General features: G+C 43.6%; 2 protein-coding genes across 8 annotated transcripts in view; one reads left to right on the top strand and one right to left on the bottom strand.

The window, feature by feature from the left end:
• Positions 1–15,613, top strand: part of LOC137415686 (microsomal triglyceride transfer protein-like) — a 295,927-nt gene extending 280,314 nt beyond the window's left edge. For both annotated transcript variants that reach the window (XM_078783199.1, XM_078783200.1), the window contains 2 exons: positions 12,084–12,254; positions 14,703–15,613. In XM_078783199.1, the coding sequence (XP_078639325.1) occupies positions 12,084–12,254; positions 14,703–14,862 (331 nt within the window). In that variant the 3' untranslated portion in view covers positions 14,863–15,613. The remainder of the gene's footprint in view (positions 1–12,083; positions 12,255–14,702) is intronic.
• Positions 15,099–19,686, bottom strand: part of LOC137415685 (uncharacterized) — a 145,809-nt gene continuing 141,221 nt past the window's right edge. For all 6 annotated transcript variants that reach the window (XM_068101294.2, XM_078783198.1, XM_068101293.2 and 3 more), the window contains one exon: positions 15,099–19,412. In XM_068101294.2, coding sequence (XP_067957395.2) covers positions 17,935–19,412 — 1,478 coding nt within the window. In that variant the 3' untranslated portion in view covers positions 15,099–17,934. The remainder of the gene's footprint in view (positions 19,413–19,686) is intronic.

Below are 19,686 nucleotides of genomic sequence, written 5' to 3' on the forward strand. Positions count from 1 at the left end.
CAATTAAATCGCGTCCCCTTCTCCGTAAGCCGGTGGAGGGGACGGGCCAACTCCGCAAATTTCGCCACAAAGCGCCGGTAGTAGGAGCAGAGTCCCAAAAATCCCCGCACCTCTTTGATGGTACGTGGTGCGGGCCACTCCTCTACCGCTTTAATTTTGTCTGGGTCTGTTTTTACCCCCTCGCGGCCAATCACGTGACCTAGATAGGCCACCTCTCTTGCAAACAAAGTGCACTTACTCGGGTTCAGCTTCAACCCTGCCTGTCTGAGGCACCCGAACACCTGGTCCAAATTAGCTAGTGCCTGGGGGAACGTTTGGGCATGTACCAGGACGTCATCCAGGTACACCAGGCATGATTGCCATGGCATGCCGCCTAGTACATGCTCCATCAATCTCTCAAAGGTGGCGGGGGCGTTACACAAACCAAACGGCATCACAGTAAACTGATACAGTCCCTTACCTGTGGAAAATGCCGTTTTCTCCTTCCCTGCCCTATCCATCTCCACCTGCCAATACCCACTCTTGAGGTCCAAAGTTGTGAACCAATTTGAGCCCGCAACGGCATCGAGGGTGTCATCAATCCTTGGCAGGGGATATGAGTCCTTGAGTGTCACGTTGTTTAGCTGGCGATAGTCCACGCAGAACCGCGTGGTCCCATCCTTCTTTTTGACCAGCACAACAGGTGACATCCAAGGACTTCCCGAGGGCTCGATCACACCTGCGTCGAGCATTTTTGCAACCTGCTCGTCAGCTTCCGCCCTCTTGCTCCAAGGGAGCCGTCGGGCGGCCTGACGAATAGGCCGGGCCTCACCGGTGTGGATCTGATGTTTCACCAGGCCCGTACGTCCAATATCCTCGGTGGACAGGGAGAAGAGGTCCAAATGGGACCCAACCAGTTTGTGTAAGGCCTCCCTCTGGGTACCTCCCAACTCTACGCTACTACGATTTACCATCTCGCAAATGGGATCGGGCCAATTCCTACTTGTTATTGAAGGCTCCCCCCGGGGTCGGCTCGGCTGGACGTTCTCGCCCCTCACTGTCGCGACTTCCTCAACTGGGGTGCAGCCAGCTACCCTCGTGCCCCTTACTATAGTGCGTGGTTCTGTACTCACATTTACTACTCGGACGGCCACTACCGGTCCGTCCGTTTTTACAAGGGTGCGGCCCACGATTAAACCCGGTATGGACTGCGCTGCCACCGGTTCGACCAGGCCGCAGGACTCCTGCCATGTTGGGCGAGCTGCCCACCGGGCCGGCACTATCGCCTCGGCCCTTGGGGGGATGGTCACGGCCTCGGAAGCCTCCAGCTCCGCTCTCTCGGCCGTGCTCACTCCCCCTAACGGCAGCTCTTCTACTCCCACCTGCAGGATCCCCCGGCACAAGTCGATTTTACAACCGCTGGCAGTCAACAGGTCCAACCCTATTAAACATGGGTCGCACACCTCCGCCACCCAAACATCTATCTCCCTCCTTACCGACCCTAACTTGAGGGTCACAGAACCACGCCCTATGATCGGGGCCGTTACCCCGGTAGCAAGCTGCAAACTATAATTTTGCAGGCGCTGGATCTTATCCCAGCCACCTGCGCTCGAATCAAGGACCACAGGGCTGATGATCGTGGCGCTAGCTCCTGTGTCCACTACGGCGTCTACCCCCACGCCGGCAATTTTGCATCTAATTGTCAGGCTACCGGTTCCAATTTGGCCACAATAAATGACCTGTCGCGTCAATGAGGGCTCTCCTCCATCCTCTGCTGCCGAACACCGCCCTACGTGCCCGACACCTTCTAGTTTCCCGGGGTCTGGCGGGGGGGTGTCTGGGGTCGGCTAACCCGCTCCCCCCTGGGCGGAGTTGAGGACCTCAACTGCCGGGGATCATCCCGGCGCGCGTTTCGACAGTGCCGCGCCAGGTGACCCAGGCGGTTGCAGGTATAGCACCTCACCTGATAAGGTGCTTGCCTCCGGAATTCCAAATTCCCCCCCCTGTAGGTCCGAATTGGATTACCCGCTCGTGGTCCACCGCGGGCCACCTCCGGGGCCGCCTGCCATGGTCCAGGTCCCGCCAGGCGCTGGTCCACCAGCCTCCGGACCATGCCCGCCAGGTCAGGACCCACGTCGGGGGCGGGCCCCCTAAGGGGTCCGCCCTCCATCGGGGGTCCCATCTGGCGGACCGCCATTGCGAGACGCTCGCCCCCCCGGGCCAGGGGCCTCGCTGCTTCCCAACGGGCCGCAGCGTCAGCCGCCTGGCTCAGAGTCTGCGGGCGCCACATGGCGAGCTGTTGCCGGAGCTCAATATCCGGGAGGGCCTGGATAAAATGGTCCAGCGCCAGGCTTTCCCGGGAATCCGCTGCCATGCTAGCATGTGCGATCCCCACTGCGCGGCGAATGTCGTGGGCAAGTTCCCCGATGGCTTCCTGGGGCTTGCGCTTTCGCAGCGCGAGCTGAGCTTTAACAAGCTCGCTCTGCTGTTCTATTCCAAATCGATTAATTAGGGCGTCGCGGAGGGCTGGCAGGGTGAGAGCACCCGCTGGTAATGCCGTCAGCACCTCCGCCGCCGCGCCGCGCAATGCGGCCACCAGGTGTACTCCACCTTCGTCCTCACCCCAACCGTTGCCCTTACACACACAGTCGAACTGCGCCAGGTACGCGCGTAGATCACTCTTGCCGTCATACGGCGCGAGTGGGACCTTGTGGGACCACCTCGTATGTGAGTCGTTGCCCGCCTGCCGGACCCCGTGCGTCGCCCCTTGCGGGGTCAGCGCGGGGCCGAACCGGCCGGGCCCCCACAGTACACTACCCCCAAGGGGCTCTCGTGCCTCCCCGGTCCCTCCAACAACTACCCCTGTTGGTGTCGATGCATGGGTCACACCTCCGCAACCCGCTACCCATTCCATACCACCACCACCACAACCTTGCTCACCCACACCTCGCACCTCTCGTTCCATACCCTCCGGACCAGCCATACACCTCACTCTTGGCCTCTCACGAACATCCGGGTCTATCTCGACCCCCAAGCTTATTAAATCACCTGGCGCATCATACGCACGACCATATTGGTCACCACTTACACCGGGTCCTCTTTCTCTTCGCTTCTCCTCCATCACCTGCGAATCCCTCATCCGGTTAATGAGCACATCATCACGATCCGAACACAGACTCTGGACCAATTCTTTTACCTCCTCTTTTATCTCTTTCTTATCCTCTCTCCGTCGCTTTTTAATTTCGCTCACCCCTTCTTCCACTTCTTCTAATTTTTGCTTCATCTCCTTCATCTCTTCGTGCGCCCCTTTAAGTTCTTCCTCTAACTCCACTTTATTTTTTTCTATGTGCTCCCGCACCTCCCGCTCTTTAACCTCCATTACCTCTACCACCTTGTCCATTTTCCTCGTCAGGTCCTCATGTACCGTCTGACACTCTTTTTTAATTACCCCTACGTCCTTTTTCATCTCCTTCTGTGTCGATTTTAAACCCTCTATTACCGCTGTGTTCTTCTTTACCTGGTCCCCCAACTCCTTTTGTCCCACTGTCAGTTGTTCTACTCCCAGCGTCAACTCCTCTATACCACCTTGCAATTTTACAGTCCCCTTTCTCACCTCTTTCTCCATGCGCTCCTTACAGTACCTCACCTCCTCGCGCACTCCTCCGACCTCCTCACTCACTCCTCTTCTGATCTCCTCTCCCATCACTTGCATCTCCTGCCCAGATGCCACCCTCATCTGCTCCATTTCCTCCCTGTGAGCATCCAGTTTGGTCTCTACCCCCATTCTGACCCCCTCTATCTGCTGCTCCATTTGTTTAACTTCCCTTTCCGCTTGGTCCCTCATGTCCCTCAATTTGCCTTCCATACTGTTTTCTAACCCCTCTAACCCATTTTTCACTCCTTCCATTTGATTCTCTTGAGCGGCCATTCTGTTTTCTACCCCCATTAACCCATTTCTCACCTCTTTTATCCCATTGTCTAACCCCTCAAAATTTTTGTCTACCTTCTCACCAGTACCCCTCGCTTCGTCCCTCATTACTCCCAATTGCTCACTCCGAGCCCTCGCTTCGTCCCTCATTACTCCCAATTGCTCACTCCGAGCCCTCGCTTCGTCCCTCATTACCCCCAATTGCTCACTCTGAGCATCCATCCGGTTCCCCATTACCCCCATTTGGTTTTCCAATCGCTCACTATTCTTTTCCATAAGGGCCGTCATTTGTATAAAAAAAAGTTCCAATCTTCCCAGCGGCGCTACTTCGGTCGCGGGCACGGTGACCAGCGAGGCGCCATTTTGTGCGCCCGCTTCTTCGTGCGTGACGGCGCTATTTTGCGAACCTGCCGCCCTCACTGCTTCGCTCTCCTCCTGTCCCTCATTTTGGTCCTGGATCGACCCTACCTCACTCTCCTTTACCGGACCCCAGCTGTCTTGATCCGCCATAGCGCGACTTGCAAAATTCGAGTTTCGTAAAACAAATCCAATTTTTTTTTTTTCGTTATAATTTCGTCGAGCGCAGTACGCGCTCCGAATCGATTTTCCCTCCCAAAATTTGGGCCTAATAAATTTAGTCCCGGGTTCGAATTCCACTCCTCGACACCAATTGTTACAGACACGACTTTGATGTTAAGGTGGGCCGAGCGGAATGGCCGTCGTGTCCGCACAAATTCACAAATTACCCGATTGTACTCGAACGTCGACAAAGCCGCGCTACGCTGGCTCAATAGGAAAGAGAAGACACCCGGCTGGGTTATAATGACACAATACGACACCAGGGGTTCAGTTCTCAAGACCTCCGGAGGAGGTTATATTAAGGCGGAAGGTTAGATTACAACTACAAGAGGTACATCATAGGAAGACAGGCACTTAGACACAACCTTATATTATTCCCGACAGACCACAGAGAAACAGGACAAAAACTGACTCACACGGGGATTGATGGCTAGGAAAGCGGGTATTCGTGATGGCCAGCACAAGGTGCACCTTGTGCTCAGGGACAGGATGGCGCGGCCCAAAAGATGCAGGAGGTCTCTCAGCGCTCGAGGTGGCGTCTTGTCGTCTCAAGCTGGGGGCGCATCTGACGTCACGTCCGGCAAGCGGCTGCGTATATCCGGCGGGGAGTGACACGCCCTCGGCTCGTTAGCTCCGCCTCGTGGAATCGGCACGTTGCTTCTCATTGGGTGCGTGCGGGGGGGGGTTACTGGCTCCGCCCCCGACGAGGAGCTGACAGCCAGCCCCTTCGGGGTAACCCCGTGGAGCGCATGGTCTGGAGCTAATCGAGCCGGTGTGAGGACGCATCCTCCCCCGCTCCGCCGCCATCCCCTCTGTTGTTGTTGTAATTGTTGTTGTAGTTGTTGTTATTGTTGTTGTTTGGGGAAGAAGATGGGAGGAGGTATGGGAAGGTCCTAAACTCACTACTGGTGCCATATAATCACATTCTGGTGCAACGAAGAGTCATAATTAATGGAAACGAGGCCTTAACTGACATAGATTAAGAATAACTAGGAAGATGTCCGAAAGTTGTCTACGTGTGGTGCGGTGGACCTGGGCACGACATTTAATGGGGGAATAAGGGGAAGGTCGGCTCTACTGATTGTTATTTACATGCAATGGGACTAGGGAATGGGGGACTGGGGAAAGTTGGGGAGTATTGGAGAAAATAGGGGAATATTTACAAGCGGATATGGAGGCCAAATTCCATATTCGCAACAATATATATATGTATATATATATATATATATATATGTATATATATATATATATATATATATATATATGTATATATATATATATATATATATATATATATATATATATATATATATATATATATATATATATATATATATATATATATATAATGGTATCTGTAATCTGGTTCTCCAACCTAATGAGCGGACAACATGACGTCATCGCCATGCACGTCCGCCTTGCCTGCAAAGTTCCAGAGGAACCATCTAGCAGTGCGTCATTACGGATTATAAATACAGATACTGTCACAAGTGCATGCAAAACTCACAGTTACCGCGACCTGGTTTCGCCCTTGTTGGGGCTTCATCAGGGCAACGCAGTGAGGCTTTCCATACACTTGTAACTCTGTGACCCTTTCGGTTTTTTATATCAGTCACTATGCGACCTTCATATCATCAGTGGAGAACCGCCAGCAAGGTGTCCCATACAGCTGCTGCTGCACCTTGCTGGGAGCGATAAGCACCGCCTGCCACGCGGTGACGTTATCTCTGGTATCCACTCATCATATGGAGTCGACCTGGTATCGCTCCCAGCAAGGTGCAGCAGCAGCTGTATGGGACACCTTGCTGGCAGTTCTCCACTGATGATATGAAGGTCGCATAGTGACTGATATATATATATATATATATATATATATATATATATATATATATATATATATATATATATATATATATATATATATATATATATATAGTAGTTTAATCAGGTTGGGTCATCATGGTATACGTGCACAATGCCAGTATTCAGAAAAGGGTAAATGAGTATCCAGTAAAGAGTGAAATTAAAAGTAACCCAAAAAACACATGTAAGGAATAAATAGCAGACATTGAGAGTACCGTATTGAACTTTTGAAATATCTTTAATAGATTAGATATTCATATTGTTACAGTCTGGGGTTTCAGGTCTACTACGCGGGGGTTAGACTCCGTTCCCTCCCGAACTTACAGGACTTGAGGCTGCCACGCACGAATAACTTCGTACTTCGGCAGGTTGGGAACCAACAACTATGAATGCCAATTGGTCCATCGTGCGATAGCAGGGTCCAATCGTCTAACACTGCTTAGCTGCACCACGTAACGGTTTCAATCGGGAACGTACCTTCCCTCCGGTGGTGTACCACTTTCTTTTGTTGCTGGATGGAAATTTAGACGACCGAGCAACCGTTGGTACCTGCCGGGCTAATGCTAATTTTGTTACGACTGATCGTTACTCTCGGTGCGAGCAATGGCGGACCAATTAAAGAAACAACATTCACGGACAGAGGGAAAGGAAACGTTTCGATTTTGGAAAGATTTAATGAGCAAATTGATTGCAGCCATTTGAACAGTAATAAAAAAAACGAGTTATAATGTGCAAATGAATACAACATTGCAGGGGGGAGTTTCAACATTTTAAAGAAAAACCATCGGTTCAACACATGGACGCGTGCAGAGACTGCGAGGAGAGAAAGTAATTATTATTATTATATAAAAAAAATTTTTTTATATCTAAGGCATCAAACAAAGGGTAAGAGGTTAGGGGGAAAGTAGGGGGTGAAAAAAAATCCAGAGCGATCGAACATGAAAAACAAAAGACCATAAGGCGACTGGGCAGGCCTCGACGCTAGCCAGGCCCCAAACACGTACGACCAAACAGACTGACTAATACATAATTTTGTACGAAATGCAAAACACGATCAAACCAGAAACACAGTAGACACATACACAGCCAAACAAAATACTGAACTTTGAGAAAAAAAACCCACTTAACTTTGATCGACGTGGACGAGCTCTGACGACATACAACCTCACTGGGGGAACCGGAAGAGGAAGCCTCAAAACGCATTAAAAACCAACAGTATTAAAAACCAACAGTCATACCGACAGTATTACAAACTAGTAAGAACATAAAATAAAAAGCACAATCAAACAAATAAAATAAAATTCAAACAAAAAGCACAAGAAAATGATGGGTTGGAACAGTTTTTCGACGGAGTAGCCTCGTGGGTGTGCCAAAGTCTGAAGCCTCGGCCTAGTGTCAAGTGTGATAATATCTTCTTTATTTATGACATCCTACGGATGTAAATGAACACTCCTTTTACTCCGAGTATGTTGCATATCATGTGCAGGGAATTTCACCTCCCTGTGCCTTGTATTTTTTTTTTAAACGCGTCTGTACACCGCCCTTGACGCTCGATTTGCAAGCCACCATCTACAATTCCAATAGAAGAGACATAATTACTCTTTTATGGAAAATGTTTTTCGAGTTTGTTTTATCCTCAAAAATAGACCGTAGTGGACACACACACATTCGTGTTAAAGGATTGGCCTTTAAAACCTACCCTTATGAAGGGAGACAGACATCTGTACAAACACACAAACTGACATTTTTATATAGTAGATGGTACGTGCCAACTCTTTCCTTGCTGTTCAGCATTTAAAAAGGATAAAACATGAACGATAATTATGTTGACAACCATTGCATAGGCTGAATGGTCTCCTCCTGGGTCGAAGTTCCTTGTTAAGAGCACTTGTGCAAAAACCACTGGAATTGAGGTTTATTTCTGTTAATTTTCACAAAGGTGAAGTAAATTAGACCCAAGCAATTTTTTTAGAGTTTTGGCAATTGATTAACAATCTAACCCTCGTTTTAGGCGTTCATGCTTGGCCTAGTTACAGTATGATGGGCTTTGAGCAGAACTTCTACATTCCATGCAACCAATACATCCAAACGCCTTTCCTTATAAAACTTCAAACAGGCTCCTGATGGCATTAAATATTAATTACCTCCACCACCGAAGGTGGATGGAGGTTATGTTTTCACCCCTGTCTGTCTGTCTGTTACTTGCGAAAATCGAATATTTGTCAAGTATATTGGATGGTCTTGTGCGTTATTCTGTCTGTCTGTATGTCAGTGCCCTACACATCACAATTTGACAGATCTTCACGAAACTTCATCGAACGGTAGAGTTGGTCATAAGCAAGAAGCCTATTGTTTTTGGGGGTAAATAGGTCAACATAGGCCAAAGCTCACCAACTTTGTCGAATTTCTAAAATCCTCAATTTCCATCCGATTGACTTGAAATTTGAAGAGGATTTGCATATCTGGTCACTGAATTCAACCACCAAGTATTTTGGAGGTCAACATTGGCCAAAAGGTCAACTTAGGCCAAATTTCTACAATCCTCAATTTTCATCTGATTAACTTGAAATTTTAGAGGATTCGCATACCAGGTCACTGAATTCCACCACCAATTATTTTTGAGGTCATCATAGGCCAACAACTTATTTTAGGGACTTCACAAGTATCGTGCTGTGCACGATATATTTATTGTTTTTTTGTCTGTCTGTGAACAAGATATCTTAAAAAGTTGTGGACAGATTCAGACGAATTTGGCAGAGAGGTAGTGTATGTGACAGAGACGAAATGATTAGATTTCGGTGAAGATCCGGATTCGGATCCAGCTAGTATAATTTTTAAAGTGATTCTTCACCATTGTGAGATAGGGGCAAAACCAATACATAGCAGGATATCTCAAAAAGTTATGGACGGATCTAGACGAAACTTAGTGGACCGGTTGTGTGTGTGACAAGAAATAATCAATTCGATTTTGGTGAAGATCTGAACATGGATTCGGATACGAGAATTGTTTAATTTTAAAGTTTTTCTTCACCATTGTGGGATTGGGTGAAAAGCAATATATAACATGATATTTAAAAAAGTTACGGATGACTTAAGACTAAATTGGTTTAGTCTTAACTTAAGACTAAACTTAAGACTAAGACTAAGACTAAATTGGCCAACATTTGGTGATAAGAACAAGCCGATTAGGTTTTGGTTCTGGTCAGAATCCAGATCCGGCCTATCATTGGTATACAAAACAAACTGTTCAGCCTTGCGGAGATATGCACTCTACCGAGTGCCGTCCTAGGTATGTCGCCGGAGGCATTATGTTTTTGGGTTGTCCGTCCGTACGTCCGGGCTAAACCTCGTTTTTCTCAGCAACCATATGTCTGATTGAGACGAAACTTTCAGGGTAGAAGTGACACCCATGCAGAATGTTTTTATTATAATTGTGATGTCATAGGTCACGTGGCATGGCAGCCATCTTGGATTAAAAGCAAATAATTAAAAATTATTTCTCGGAAACCACTGAATGGAAAAATTTGAAACTTTACACATTGTCAAGTACTCCCAATGGGGAACAAAAGCATGAAAATGATGACATCATAGGTGATGACATCATAGTGGCATACCAGACAAAAATATTTTAATCGACTTCCTTGTCCTAAAAATCTGAAATTGCATGCCCATGATCTACGACCCATTTGTATTGAAATATTAAATTTGACATCATAGGTCACATGGTTTGGCAGCCATATTGGATTGAAGGAAAATATTAAATAATTATATCTCTGAAACCGCTCAACCTATCATTGCGAAATTTAAAAAATATCATCTAACAGCACTGTTGCATATAGTTTGAAAATGATGATGTCATAGGTCACGTGGTTTGGCAGCCATCTTGGATAGAAAAATGAACCTTATTCAATCAACATGAAACTTCACAAACGTGATCCTCTTCCGATACATTTGCGGAGTGATGGCATCTACCCATTGTGGGACTATGCGGAGGCATATTGGCGACACAGTTGCATTGTTCTAGTTGTCATGTTTTTAAAAATGCAAACTGCAAATCTTAAGAGTAGGAGGTTTCTTAAAGCTATTTCAGCAAAACATTATTAGCCGACCCGTGCACAGCAAGAGATGGGGTTTTGTGATCACTTTGTGTGTGTGTGTGTGTGTTTATTAACATCATTAACATTAACATTAACATGTTAATAAAATTAACATCATTTACAACAATCCTTTAAATTATTTAAGTTTAGGAACAACCGATACTGTACAATTAATTAAGTGAGTGTGTGTGTGTGTGTGTGTGTGTGTGTGTGTGTGTGTGTGTGTGTGTGAAAGAGAGGGATAGAATTGTAAGGAACAGAAATGAAAAAACGAGATGTGTGTGTGTGTGTGTGTGTGTGTGTATGTGTGTGTGTGTGTGTGTGTGTGTGTGTGTGTGTGTGTGTGTGTGTGATGATGATGAGTGTGATGATTGACATTTCTTTTGGTGAGGCTTCTCCCGCTGATATGTCATTATCTTTTGGTGGAAAATCCACTATACTGTTTCTCATATATTTATATGTTTATTCTTTGTTGATGTGATTTTAATGTGTTTGTTAAACTACATTTATATGATATTTTGTTTGTTCAACTACATTTCAAAGCATGAAAACCACAAACATTATAATTAATTGTACAGTAACGGCTAGATTACAAGTTAAAAGAAACTAATGAATTAATTACATGTAAAATCTCAAATATAGTTTACCTATTGACCTGTAGCAAATGTGCGATGCAATATGTTGGTGCATTGATGGGTTGACTGACTGCCTGAACGCAACTGAGGTTGTGGATCTACTGATGTACCATCTGTTGATGTGGATCCATGATCGAGGTTGTGGATTCGCTGTTTGGAGAGGTCCTGGGCTCAAAGGATCGAAACCTCGAGGAAGAACGCTGCCCAGCTGATGATCCATGCAGTCGGGAAACGAGTCAATTGCTTACAGGTTAAGGTTCTTGCTTTAGGTGGAGAAACTATGTTTGAGATTTGCAATTTAAATAAAGTTGAATATGGGATGTTGTGAAATTAACGTCATTTACAACAATCCTTTAAATTATTTATATTTAAGTTTCGGAACAACCGATACTGTACAATTAATTAAGTGTGTGTGTGCGTGTGTATGTGTGTGTGTGCTGTAACTTTTTTACCATTTGAGTTTTGTCATCAAATTTTCAACAATGCTTTATTATGAGAATATCGAGAAGGCAAATTCATGATTTCGTCAAAAGGTCAAAGGTCAGAATCACATAACATTGTCAATTTTCATCTGATTGACCTGAAATTTTAAGAATTTGTATATTGGGTCACTTAATTGGTTCAATCAAAAGGTACAAGCCAATTAATTGTTTTTTTTAAGCTCAAAAGGTCAAAGGTCAAGGTTAAACTGTTTAAATTACACCTGTTTATTATACGATTAAACTACATTATACTTGCTTGGTATTTCTTGTAAAACTGTTTTCATTATTTTGAGCATATGGAAGAAGAAGAAGTATGAATACAAACAGATGTGGATGGGCTTTGCAATTCCAGATGCTTTCTAGTTTATCCTGCAATAATAGTTTGCCCAGTGGATGTATAATTGATTTTAGATATTTCAAGATATATATGAAGGCAGTTAATTATGAGAACGTCGACATTGTGGAATTTATTTTCAATACATGCACGATGAGAATCAAAACGAACTCGACTGTTTTGCAGGGGTGCTGTGGTGTTGAGCAGTATCGGATCCATGCAACTGGGGAGATTGAAGGTGCACAGTGAGCATATTTTGTCCACTGAGGCTCGATTAGACTTCACCACAACGGTTCAGTTTTCCTCGTACCCTTTCCTCGTTTGCATGCAGATGGAGAAGGACACCTTCCCATTCCGGTAAGCACCATCTCCCTCCTCCAGAGACAATTCTCTTCAATTACTTGGCAACGTGCACCATTTTCTTATGATTTTAATGTCAAGTATTCCAGGCATGACTGCCATTGGAACAGGACGTTAAAAGTTTTGGAACAATCAAGATGGCACGTCACTCGAGACGTTTTCCACATGGTCTAATTTGTTTTTAGCAAATGTAAAAGGGTTTCATTTTTTATTTTAGGTTTTTAATTTTTGGTTGAATTTTAGGTTTTTAGCAAAAGGGGTTTTAGCAAAATTTTAAAGTTTAGGCAATCTTGAGACGATGCATTTTTGATTATATACACCATCCAAAACTTTTACAATGCTTAAATGTACTGTCAAATACAGTGTATTTACAATTGTATATCCTGCTTGGTCATGAAGCACTTAGAAACCCTACTTCAGAACAAAGATCCTGGATATATTTATAACATCAAACCTTTCAACTTTTGTTGACAAGATAATGAACATACTGCACTTTATCTGTATCTTTTGAGCAACCGGTTGTACAAACCACCCAAATATTTAAAAAAACTATTTTGGTACTTAAACTGGTTGGAATTTCACAAAGTTTCAAACATGTGTGTGTATGTGTGTATGTGTGTGTGTGTATGGTGTGTGTGTATGTGTGTGTGCGTGTATGGTGTGTGTATGTGTGTGTGTGTGTGTGTGTATGGTGTGTGTGTGTGTGTGTGTGTGTGTGTATGGTGTGTATGGTGTGTGTGTGTGTGTGTGTGTATGGTGTGTGTGTGTGTGTGTGTGTGTGTTGTCCTTCATATCCGAAGAAGGTCATTCACGAATTTTTGCAAACTACCTGGTTAATTTTGCTTCCGGTAAAGAAGCTTTTGCCCAGACAGTATCACACTCGTAAGATAGCAACCTATAACCGATCATTATAAGCATTACATATCACGTATAACCAATATAAGTTTTCCTTCCAGCCTACAAGGCAAACCCCTTTTGCTCCAAGCTCTCACCTTAGCCAAGCAATCTCCCCTCCAGAATGTTATTTAAAAAACGTTAATTTCCGAAACGCTACCTATACCGTACAACCATAAATCTGTTACATCAAATGCAAATATTTGAGAAACAAGATGAAACTTTTCATAAACTACTGATGGTTATCCTTGAAAATAATAAACTTATGAAGACTTCAGCTCATGCTATTTCATTATGTGAGCCACAGCAGCTCTAATTATAACAAAAAAACAATAATTTAGAACCAGCAACGTGCAGTGATCTATGTACAGACATACTGAAGACAATGGTGCGTTTTAAAATTATATCCAAACTCGTGGTACCAGTAATTTAAAGAGGAGATATATTTCAAGAACTGCTATCTATGTTGCTATAAAGGACCAGGCATCTGACGAGATGAAATTAATTGCTCGTTCATGAACATCAAGCATTTGCTCGTTTTCAATGCAAATCTACCATTACGTATAAATGAAGGTAAATCTATGTATAAAAGACCATTATTCTTCCCCTAAGTCCAATTAAAATGGTTTAATCTTCAAAATTATTCTAAATGATAGCATTAGTAGCTTCAGGCTTGCAGAAAACAAGTATTTTGGCAATATCTGTAACAAAATAAATAAAGACATACAATTAACTGTTCAGTTTTGTGGATTTTTAAAAATAGCCAAAAAACGACAAAACAAGAAATATGTCGTGCACAGCACAATACTTGCGAAATCCCTAAAATAAGTTGTTGGCCTATGATGACCTCAAATATAATTGCTGGTTGAATTCAGTGTCCTTGCATGCAAATCCTCTTCAAATTTCAATTTAACTGGATAAAAAGAGGATTTTAGAAATTTGGCCTATATTGACCTTTTGGCCTAAGTTGACCTCAAAAATGTTGGTGGTAGAATTCAGTGACCAGATATGGAAATCCTCTCTTCAAATTTCAAGTCAGTCGAATGAAAATTGGGGATTTTAAAAATGTGACAAAGTTGGTGACCTTTGACCTATTGACCCCAAAAACAATAGGCTTCTTGCTTATGACAAACCCTACCATTTGGTAAAGTTTCGTGAAGATCGGTTGAAAATTGTGACTGTAGGCGACTGACATACAGACAGACAGACCAACCAATATACTTGAATGAATGAATGAATGAATGAAAAATGAATGAAAACTCGATTTTCACAAGTAATAAATCATCCGCAATAGTTTAGAGATACACCTTCGAACCACAATTCGAAAAAAACAAAAAACAATAAACACCGAGTTACAGTTCACAAGGATATGTATCAAATCTTTTGCTCGAAATCTTGAGTGGGATTATGTTGAAAAAGAGTTTGCCAATATCCCCTTTTCCTAGAATTTTATGAATGATCTTTTGCATGGTAGCTACACCAATGAAGTGCCCCGTGCCATCTTCGTATAGTTTTCCTATACAATAAACCTTTGTGTGCTTCATCCGACAGAGAGGAACTACTGCAATCGGAGCAGTTGGAAGGTGGCTACTCCTGGAATGTGCGGCGTGCGCGAGAATTCAACATCACGGGCTCAGAGTTTCCTCTTCATCAGGACAACTCAATGATGTGTCAAATTATGCACAGTGTCGAGGAAGAAAACATGTATTAGTACTAAATTACGTCTTTCCAGTCTAGTTTTCAACCATACACGGCCAATAAAACAATTCCAGGTCAATGCCACAATTTTCCACGATGAAAAGGTTGAAGACAAATTGAATTGTCGCTGCAAATGAATTTTAACAAAGTTCGACATTGAAAAATAAAATACTGTCTGCAACGATGTGCATCGAACCATGGGCAAGTGAGCACTGTGGATGGCTGTCAAAGTGAAATTTTAGCTCAGTGTTTACAGCGCAGTTTTTCTTCCATGTTTATTTAATAAACCGACAGTAATCACAGGTGGTAGAAATCACTGTTCAGTAATAAGAGCAAACCGACTGGCATCGGAAATCAAACATTTCTTTCTCAGAGGGGGTTAAAGGCACAGAAACTTGGAGGGAAAAAAACAACAACAAACAAGCAACTTCTAAACTTTTCAAATAGCATATTGTTTTGATATAGCTTTGAAAAACCTCTTCAAACTTATTTATAAAAACACATTAAACTTGAATTCCAGTTTGAAGCGAAATTGAAAACCATTGTAGATGAGAAACACTCTGTATTAAATCCAGGTCATCCAGAATATGTGCATTGCGAAAGAAACTTATGCAAAATGACAAAGCAAGTTTCAAACTTAAACAAAGTGCACTAATGCAACTGCAGGAACATTACAAGTCATGTTTACAAGAATATTTTGCATATTTTGTTCTATGATGCATATGTAAAGATGTTCCATAATAAAGTCCATTGGAAGCATCTCATGCTGCTTACAATAGCATTCTAATTCCAATAAAAGTTTCTTCATCGTCTTGCAAAACACGAGCAAGTAACAAGGAATACTGCATTTCTAATACTCCCCTAGTTGCTGCTGGATTTTTAAACATTGAAATGACAGTTCGGTTAAAAAAAAAACAACAACATTATATCTAAAATATAATGCAGAAATGGCAATCTGTCTTTGATCAACTAAACATTACAAAATTGAGACTTCAAAAAAGTTTCAACACGAAGTATAAAACTTTTAACAGTTATTGCTTGCCTCTAAGGCAGGATCAAAAGCAAACAACATACCAGGCACTAATATCATTCAAGCTGTTGAAAGTAGCTGTCCAAAAAGCAATACTGCAGCTTCGTTTTGAAACCGATATTTGGAATCAAGTGAAATGATATCAACAATTTGTTAAGAGGAAATGTGGGCCTACGCAAACAAGCGCACCTTTGAAGATTTGTCAAACACAAGGATTCTCGACCTTGAAAAGTTCGGTCAAGCATTGCATAAATAGAAGAACCTGCCAGGCAGTTTGAGGAATAAAATACTTCTGCTGAGCATAAGGGGATCTTCAAACCAGCCTGAGAATAAACAATTCCGTGGCCCACTTATAATAGGCATGTAATGTTACAAACTCGGCTGTGCTGAATCATGTGTGGGCATGTGATGTCCACAAAAACACCAGACATCAGTAAATGAAAAAGCAAAGTTTGTGTCTTTTAAAGAAAAATATAAAGTGGCATGATGATAGAGACAGCATCAGCAGCTGTACACGTACAGTGCATGATTGGGTAGTATCCTTAACTCTGGGGGGAAGTGGACGGGAGGCGAGTGGGGAGAGGGCGGAGTATCGGCAAAATGTAAAACTACATTCTGCAGCACATTTCGGCCGAGCATGACAATCCAAAAATAGGTTGGTGATTGAAACTGACGGAGCTTTACAACTTAATTGTCAAATCAAACATCCACATACTCCAGCTCCATGAAATAAGTTTCAAGGAAGTCACAAAACTCAACTGTTTCATCGCAATAGGTTAAATCAGTTGTTATAAGACACAATGAGCCTCAAATGTAGTTAAACTCAATCAGCTTCACCTTCACTTCCGTACAATTGCCATCCATAACATTGCATAGCAGATAGATATTACCTGACAAAATCAATAACAACAATTGAGATGACCAAGAGGGTATTCCACTCACCTATTTCACTTCCACCTACCATCAAACATACCTGAGAACAAGCTCCAGGAGATATTTTGACAAACGTGATACTTTAGCAACATTCCAAAAACATTGTTGGCTTGCGCAGAAAGACATCATAAAGCACAGATGAGAAACATTCGTTGCTGCTTCGTATGCTCGACAATTGCTCGATAAAGTCGATCGATGTGTTTATTAACACTGATAATAAGCATGTAATGCTGCAAAGTGTGTGGCACACAAAGTACTTCCCTCTTATATTTTCCATTGTGACATCCCCATCTCATTCCCCCTCATCCTTTCCCTCTTCCACACTCTACCCAAACATGAGTTGTGTACGATATCATAGGTGGACAGGTGAGATAAAGAGTGTCCCATAACAGCATCAGCCACTACCACATTCCAAATGGTCTATCAATTCACAGAATGTAATTTGTAACAGTGCTTTCATACCCTTTGGTAAATAAGACTATACTTCTACAGAGGAACCTTGGAATTCCCCAAAAAATCATTCCTCTATTCAGAGAATTCTTCCAAACTACACGTAGTGAGTGCCGGTTTCTCTTTTACAACGCGTTTCAAAAAATACAACCATCATTCAATAATACTCTGATGTCCTTCCAAGCACAAGAGACTTTGAAGGGAGATATTTGGCACAAAATGTTAGGTGACATTGTCAATGGAACGTCGTAAGACCGTTAAATATAATGAACGAATAAAGCAAGATGCACATTGTACTTTTAAAAGGAGAAATACAAAAAAATAAGATAATACAATTCCACAAGAGATACTGATAAACAACTTATATTCCCCATGATTGTCAAAAAAGAATCTTTTTAAGGTAGTATTTTTGTACTTTGATAGAAACCCCCAACTTTTCCAAACTTTTCTGTGCTATCAAAATTAAAATAGTTTAAAAAAAATTGTCAGTCGTTACATTTCAAGGACAATTATCTTCAATGTATGGAACTTCCAGCTGCTCGCAAATTATTTTTGACCTCTGTTGTTTGACAATTTATTTTGTCAGATTGACTGTATTGCAGTGCTGCTACAGTGCAACTTTGTGGAAGAATATTTTTCTTCCTATCCAAGTTGCATGGCATCCGAAGATGCTCAGTAGCCTACTCGGGCCTTTTGCAAGGAACGCCAGCATAGAAGGCAGTACAGCTCTGATGGCACCGCTTCATTTCGCCCGCAGTGCCGACAAATATGCCTGTGAAATGAATGGAGTCTTGGTGATGCTGGGCCACAAAGGGAGATGTCATCAGAGTAAGGGGTTGGGAGTGGAGGCCGGCCTGTACGATGCCGCAGCTGAAGTGTCGATGAACCCATAGCTGCCATTATGCGCATCTCTTCATCCTGCTCTGCAGCACGGCGCGATGACCAGGCGGCAAGGCGTGCGACAAGAGGAAGTGCAGGGGTCAAGCGATCCACGTCTGGAGGTACATCATAGCGTGCCAATGGAAGAGTCTCGTAGTTCTGTGGAGAAGGTGTAGTGTGATGTGATGGCAGCACAGGTAACCCACAATGAGTTGGCAGTGGAGGATAGTCATACAGTGGAGCAACCTTTTCAGAAAGCAGTTCTCGCCGATAGGTCGATGACCGACTATTATTGGTAGCAAAAGGTGACGGGGAACTTTTTGTTGGTGAATGAAGTGGTCCACATGATTGATGAATATTATCAAGAGCAAACGATGGGGGCACATCGATGCGCGATTTAACTGGGCTAGTAGCAGGATGCATGCCACCATTATTGCTTCTGGTGCCATACATTGTTGGTGGCACATCACGGCGCAACGTTGCATATTCGCGTCCATAACCTCTGCCTAGTATAGGTGAGGTCGGAAGACTCATCGACAGTTGGTTGTATGGATCCCCTGGAACCTGGCAACCTATTCTTGGTGAAGGAAATGGGAAATATGTGCCGTCATGTGGCATATCATGGCTTTGAGTGTGTGTCGCAGCATTGTAGAAATACTTCAGAATTTGTTCTCGAGCCGTTGGATCTTGTCTCCTGTCGATTGTGGCATAACCTATGCTGTAGTTTGGTGGAGGCCGACAGTCACTCGACCTTGGAAGCGTGCAAGCTGCGTCAACAGCACGGAATGGGTTTTCTTGGTGAGCGCCAAACATCACATCATGGTGCTCCATAGCAGCTATAGGCATTTGCATGCCAAGCTTTTGGGCCTCACCATTTGTCGCAGCAACCAAAGGCTTCATGCTGCTTATGTGCTTTTTGTTTGCGGCATTTCGCTGAACTTCATGGCCATATCTCAATTCAGCATCTGAAGACTTATTCACCAATGCACATTCTAACCTTTTCACAGAATGAGTTGCTTCGGAAGAGCTCCTGCGCGCAACCACTGTGGAATCCCTTCCTCCTGATGCCTGCTTTGCAAAATGTTTGTTGAAATTGGTTGTGCTGTCAAGTTTTCCAGGCTGTGGCTGCTGGAACTCTGATATGGAAAGTGACTGTGCCTCATTGCTGCATTTGTCACCTGTCCCCTGAGGTCTCAACTCCAAATGAAAAACATCACCTGCTGGGCAACTCTCAGCAAAATCCTCTGCATTGTCTTCCCAATTTGAAGCACCTGCAAGGTACACATACAGGATGACCGGGAAGCAGGTGAACCCATGGGGCAGAAAGTGCCCTACCATAAAATGAGCTCTTCTTATACTATGCCTATATAGTGAAGGGGAGGTTGTACATGCATGACATTAATGACATTAGGACACCGCCAACATACAGTCTATCCAAACAGAAAATGGCTGAATTATTGCCTCGGCAGCATAAGGAAAAGACAATCCTTTAAGAGCAGCCATCTTAAAAGGAATCTCATTGTAGAAATACTGTAGATCATCAAA

This window comes from Myxine glutinosa, chromosome 8 (assembly GCF_964187855.1).
Source record: "Myxine glutinosa chromosome 8, kmMyxGlut1.1, whole genome shotgun sequence".
Classification (NCBI taxonomy): domain Eukaryota; kingdom Metazoa; phylum Chordata; class Myxini; order Myxiniformes; family Myxinidae; genus Myxine; species Myxine glutinosa.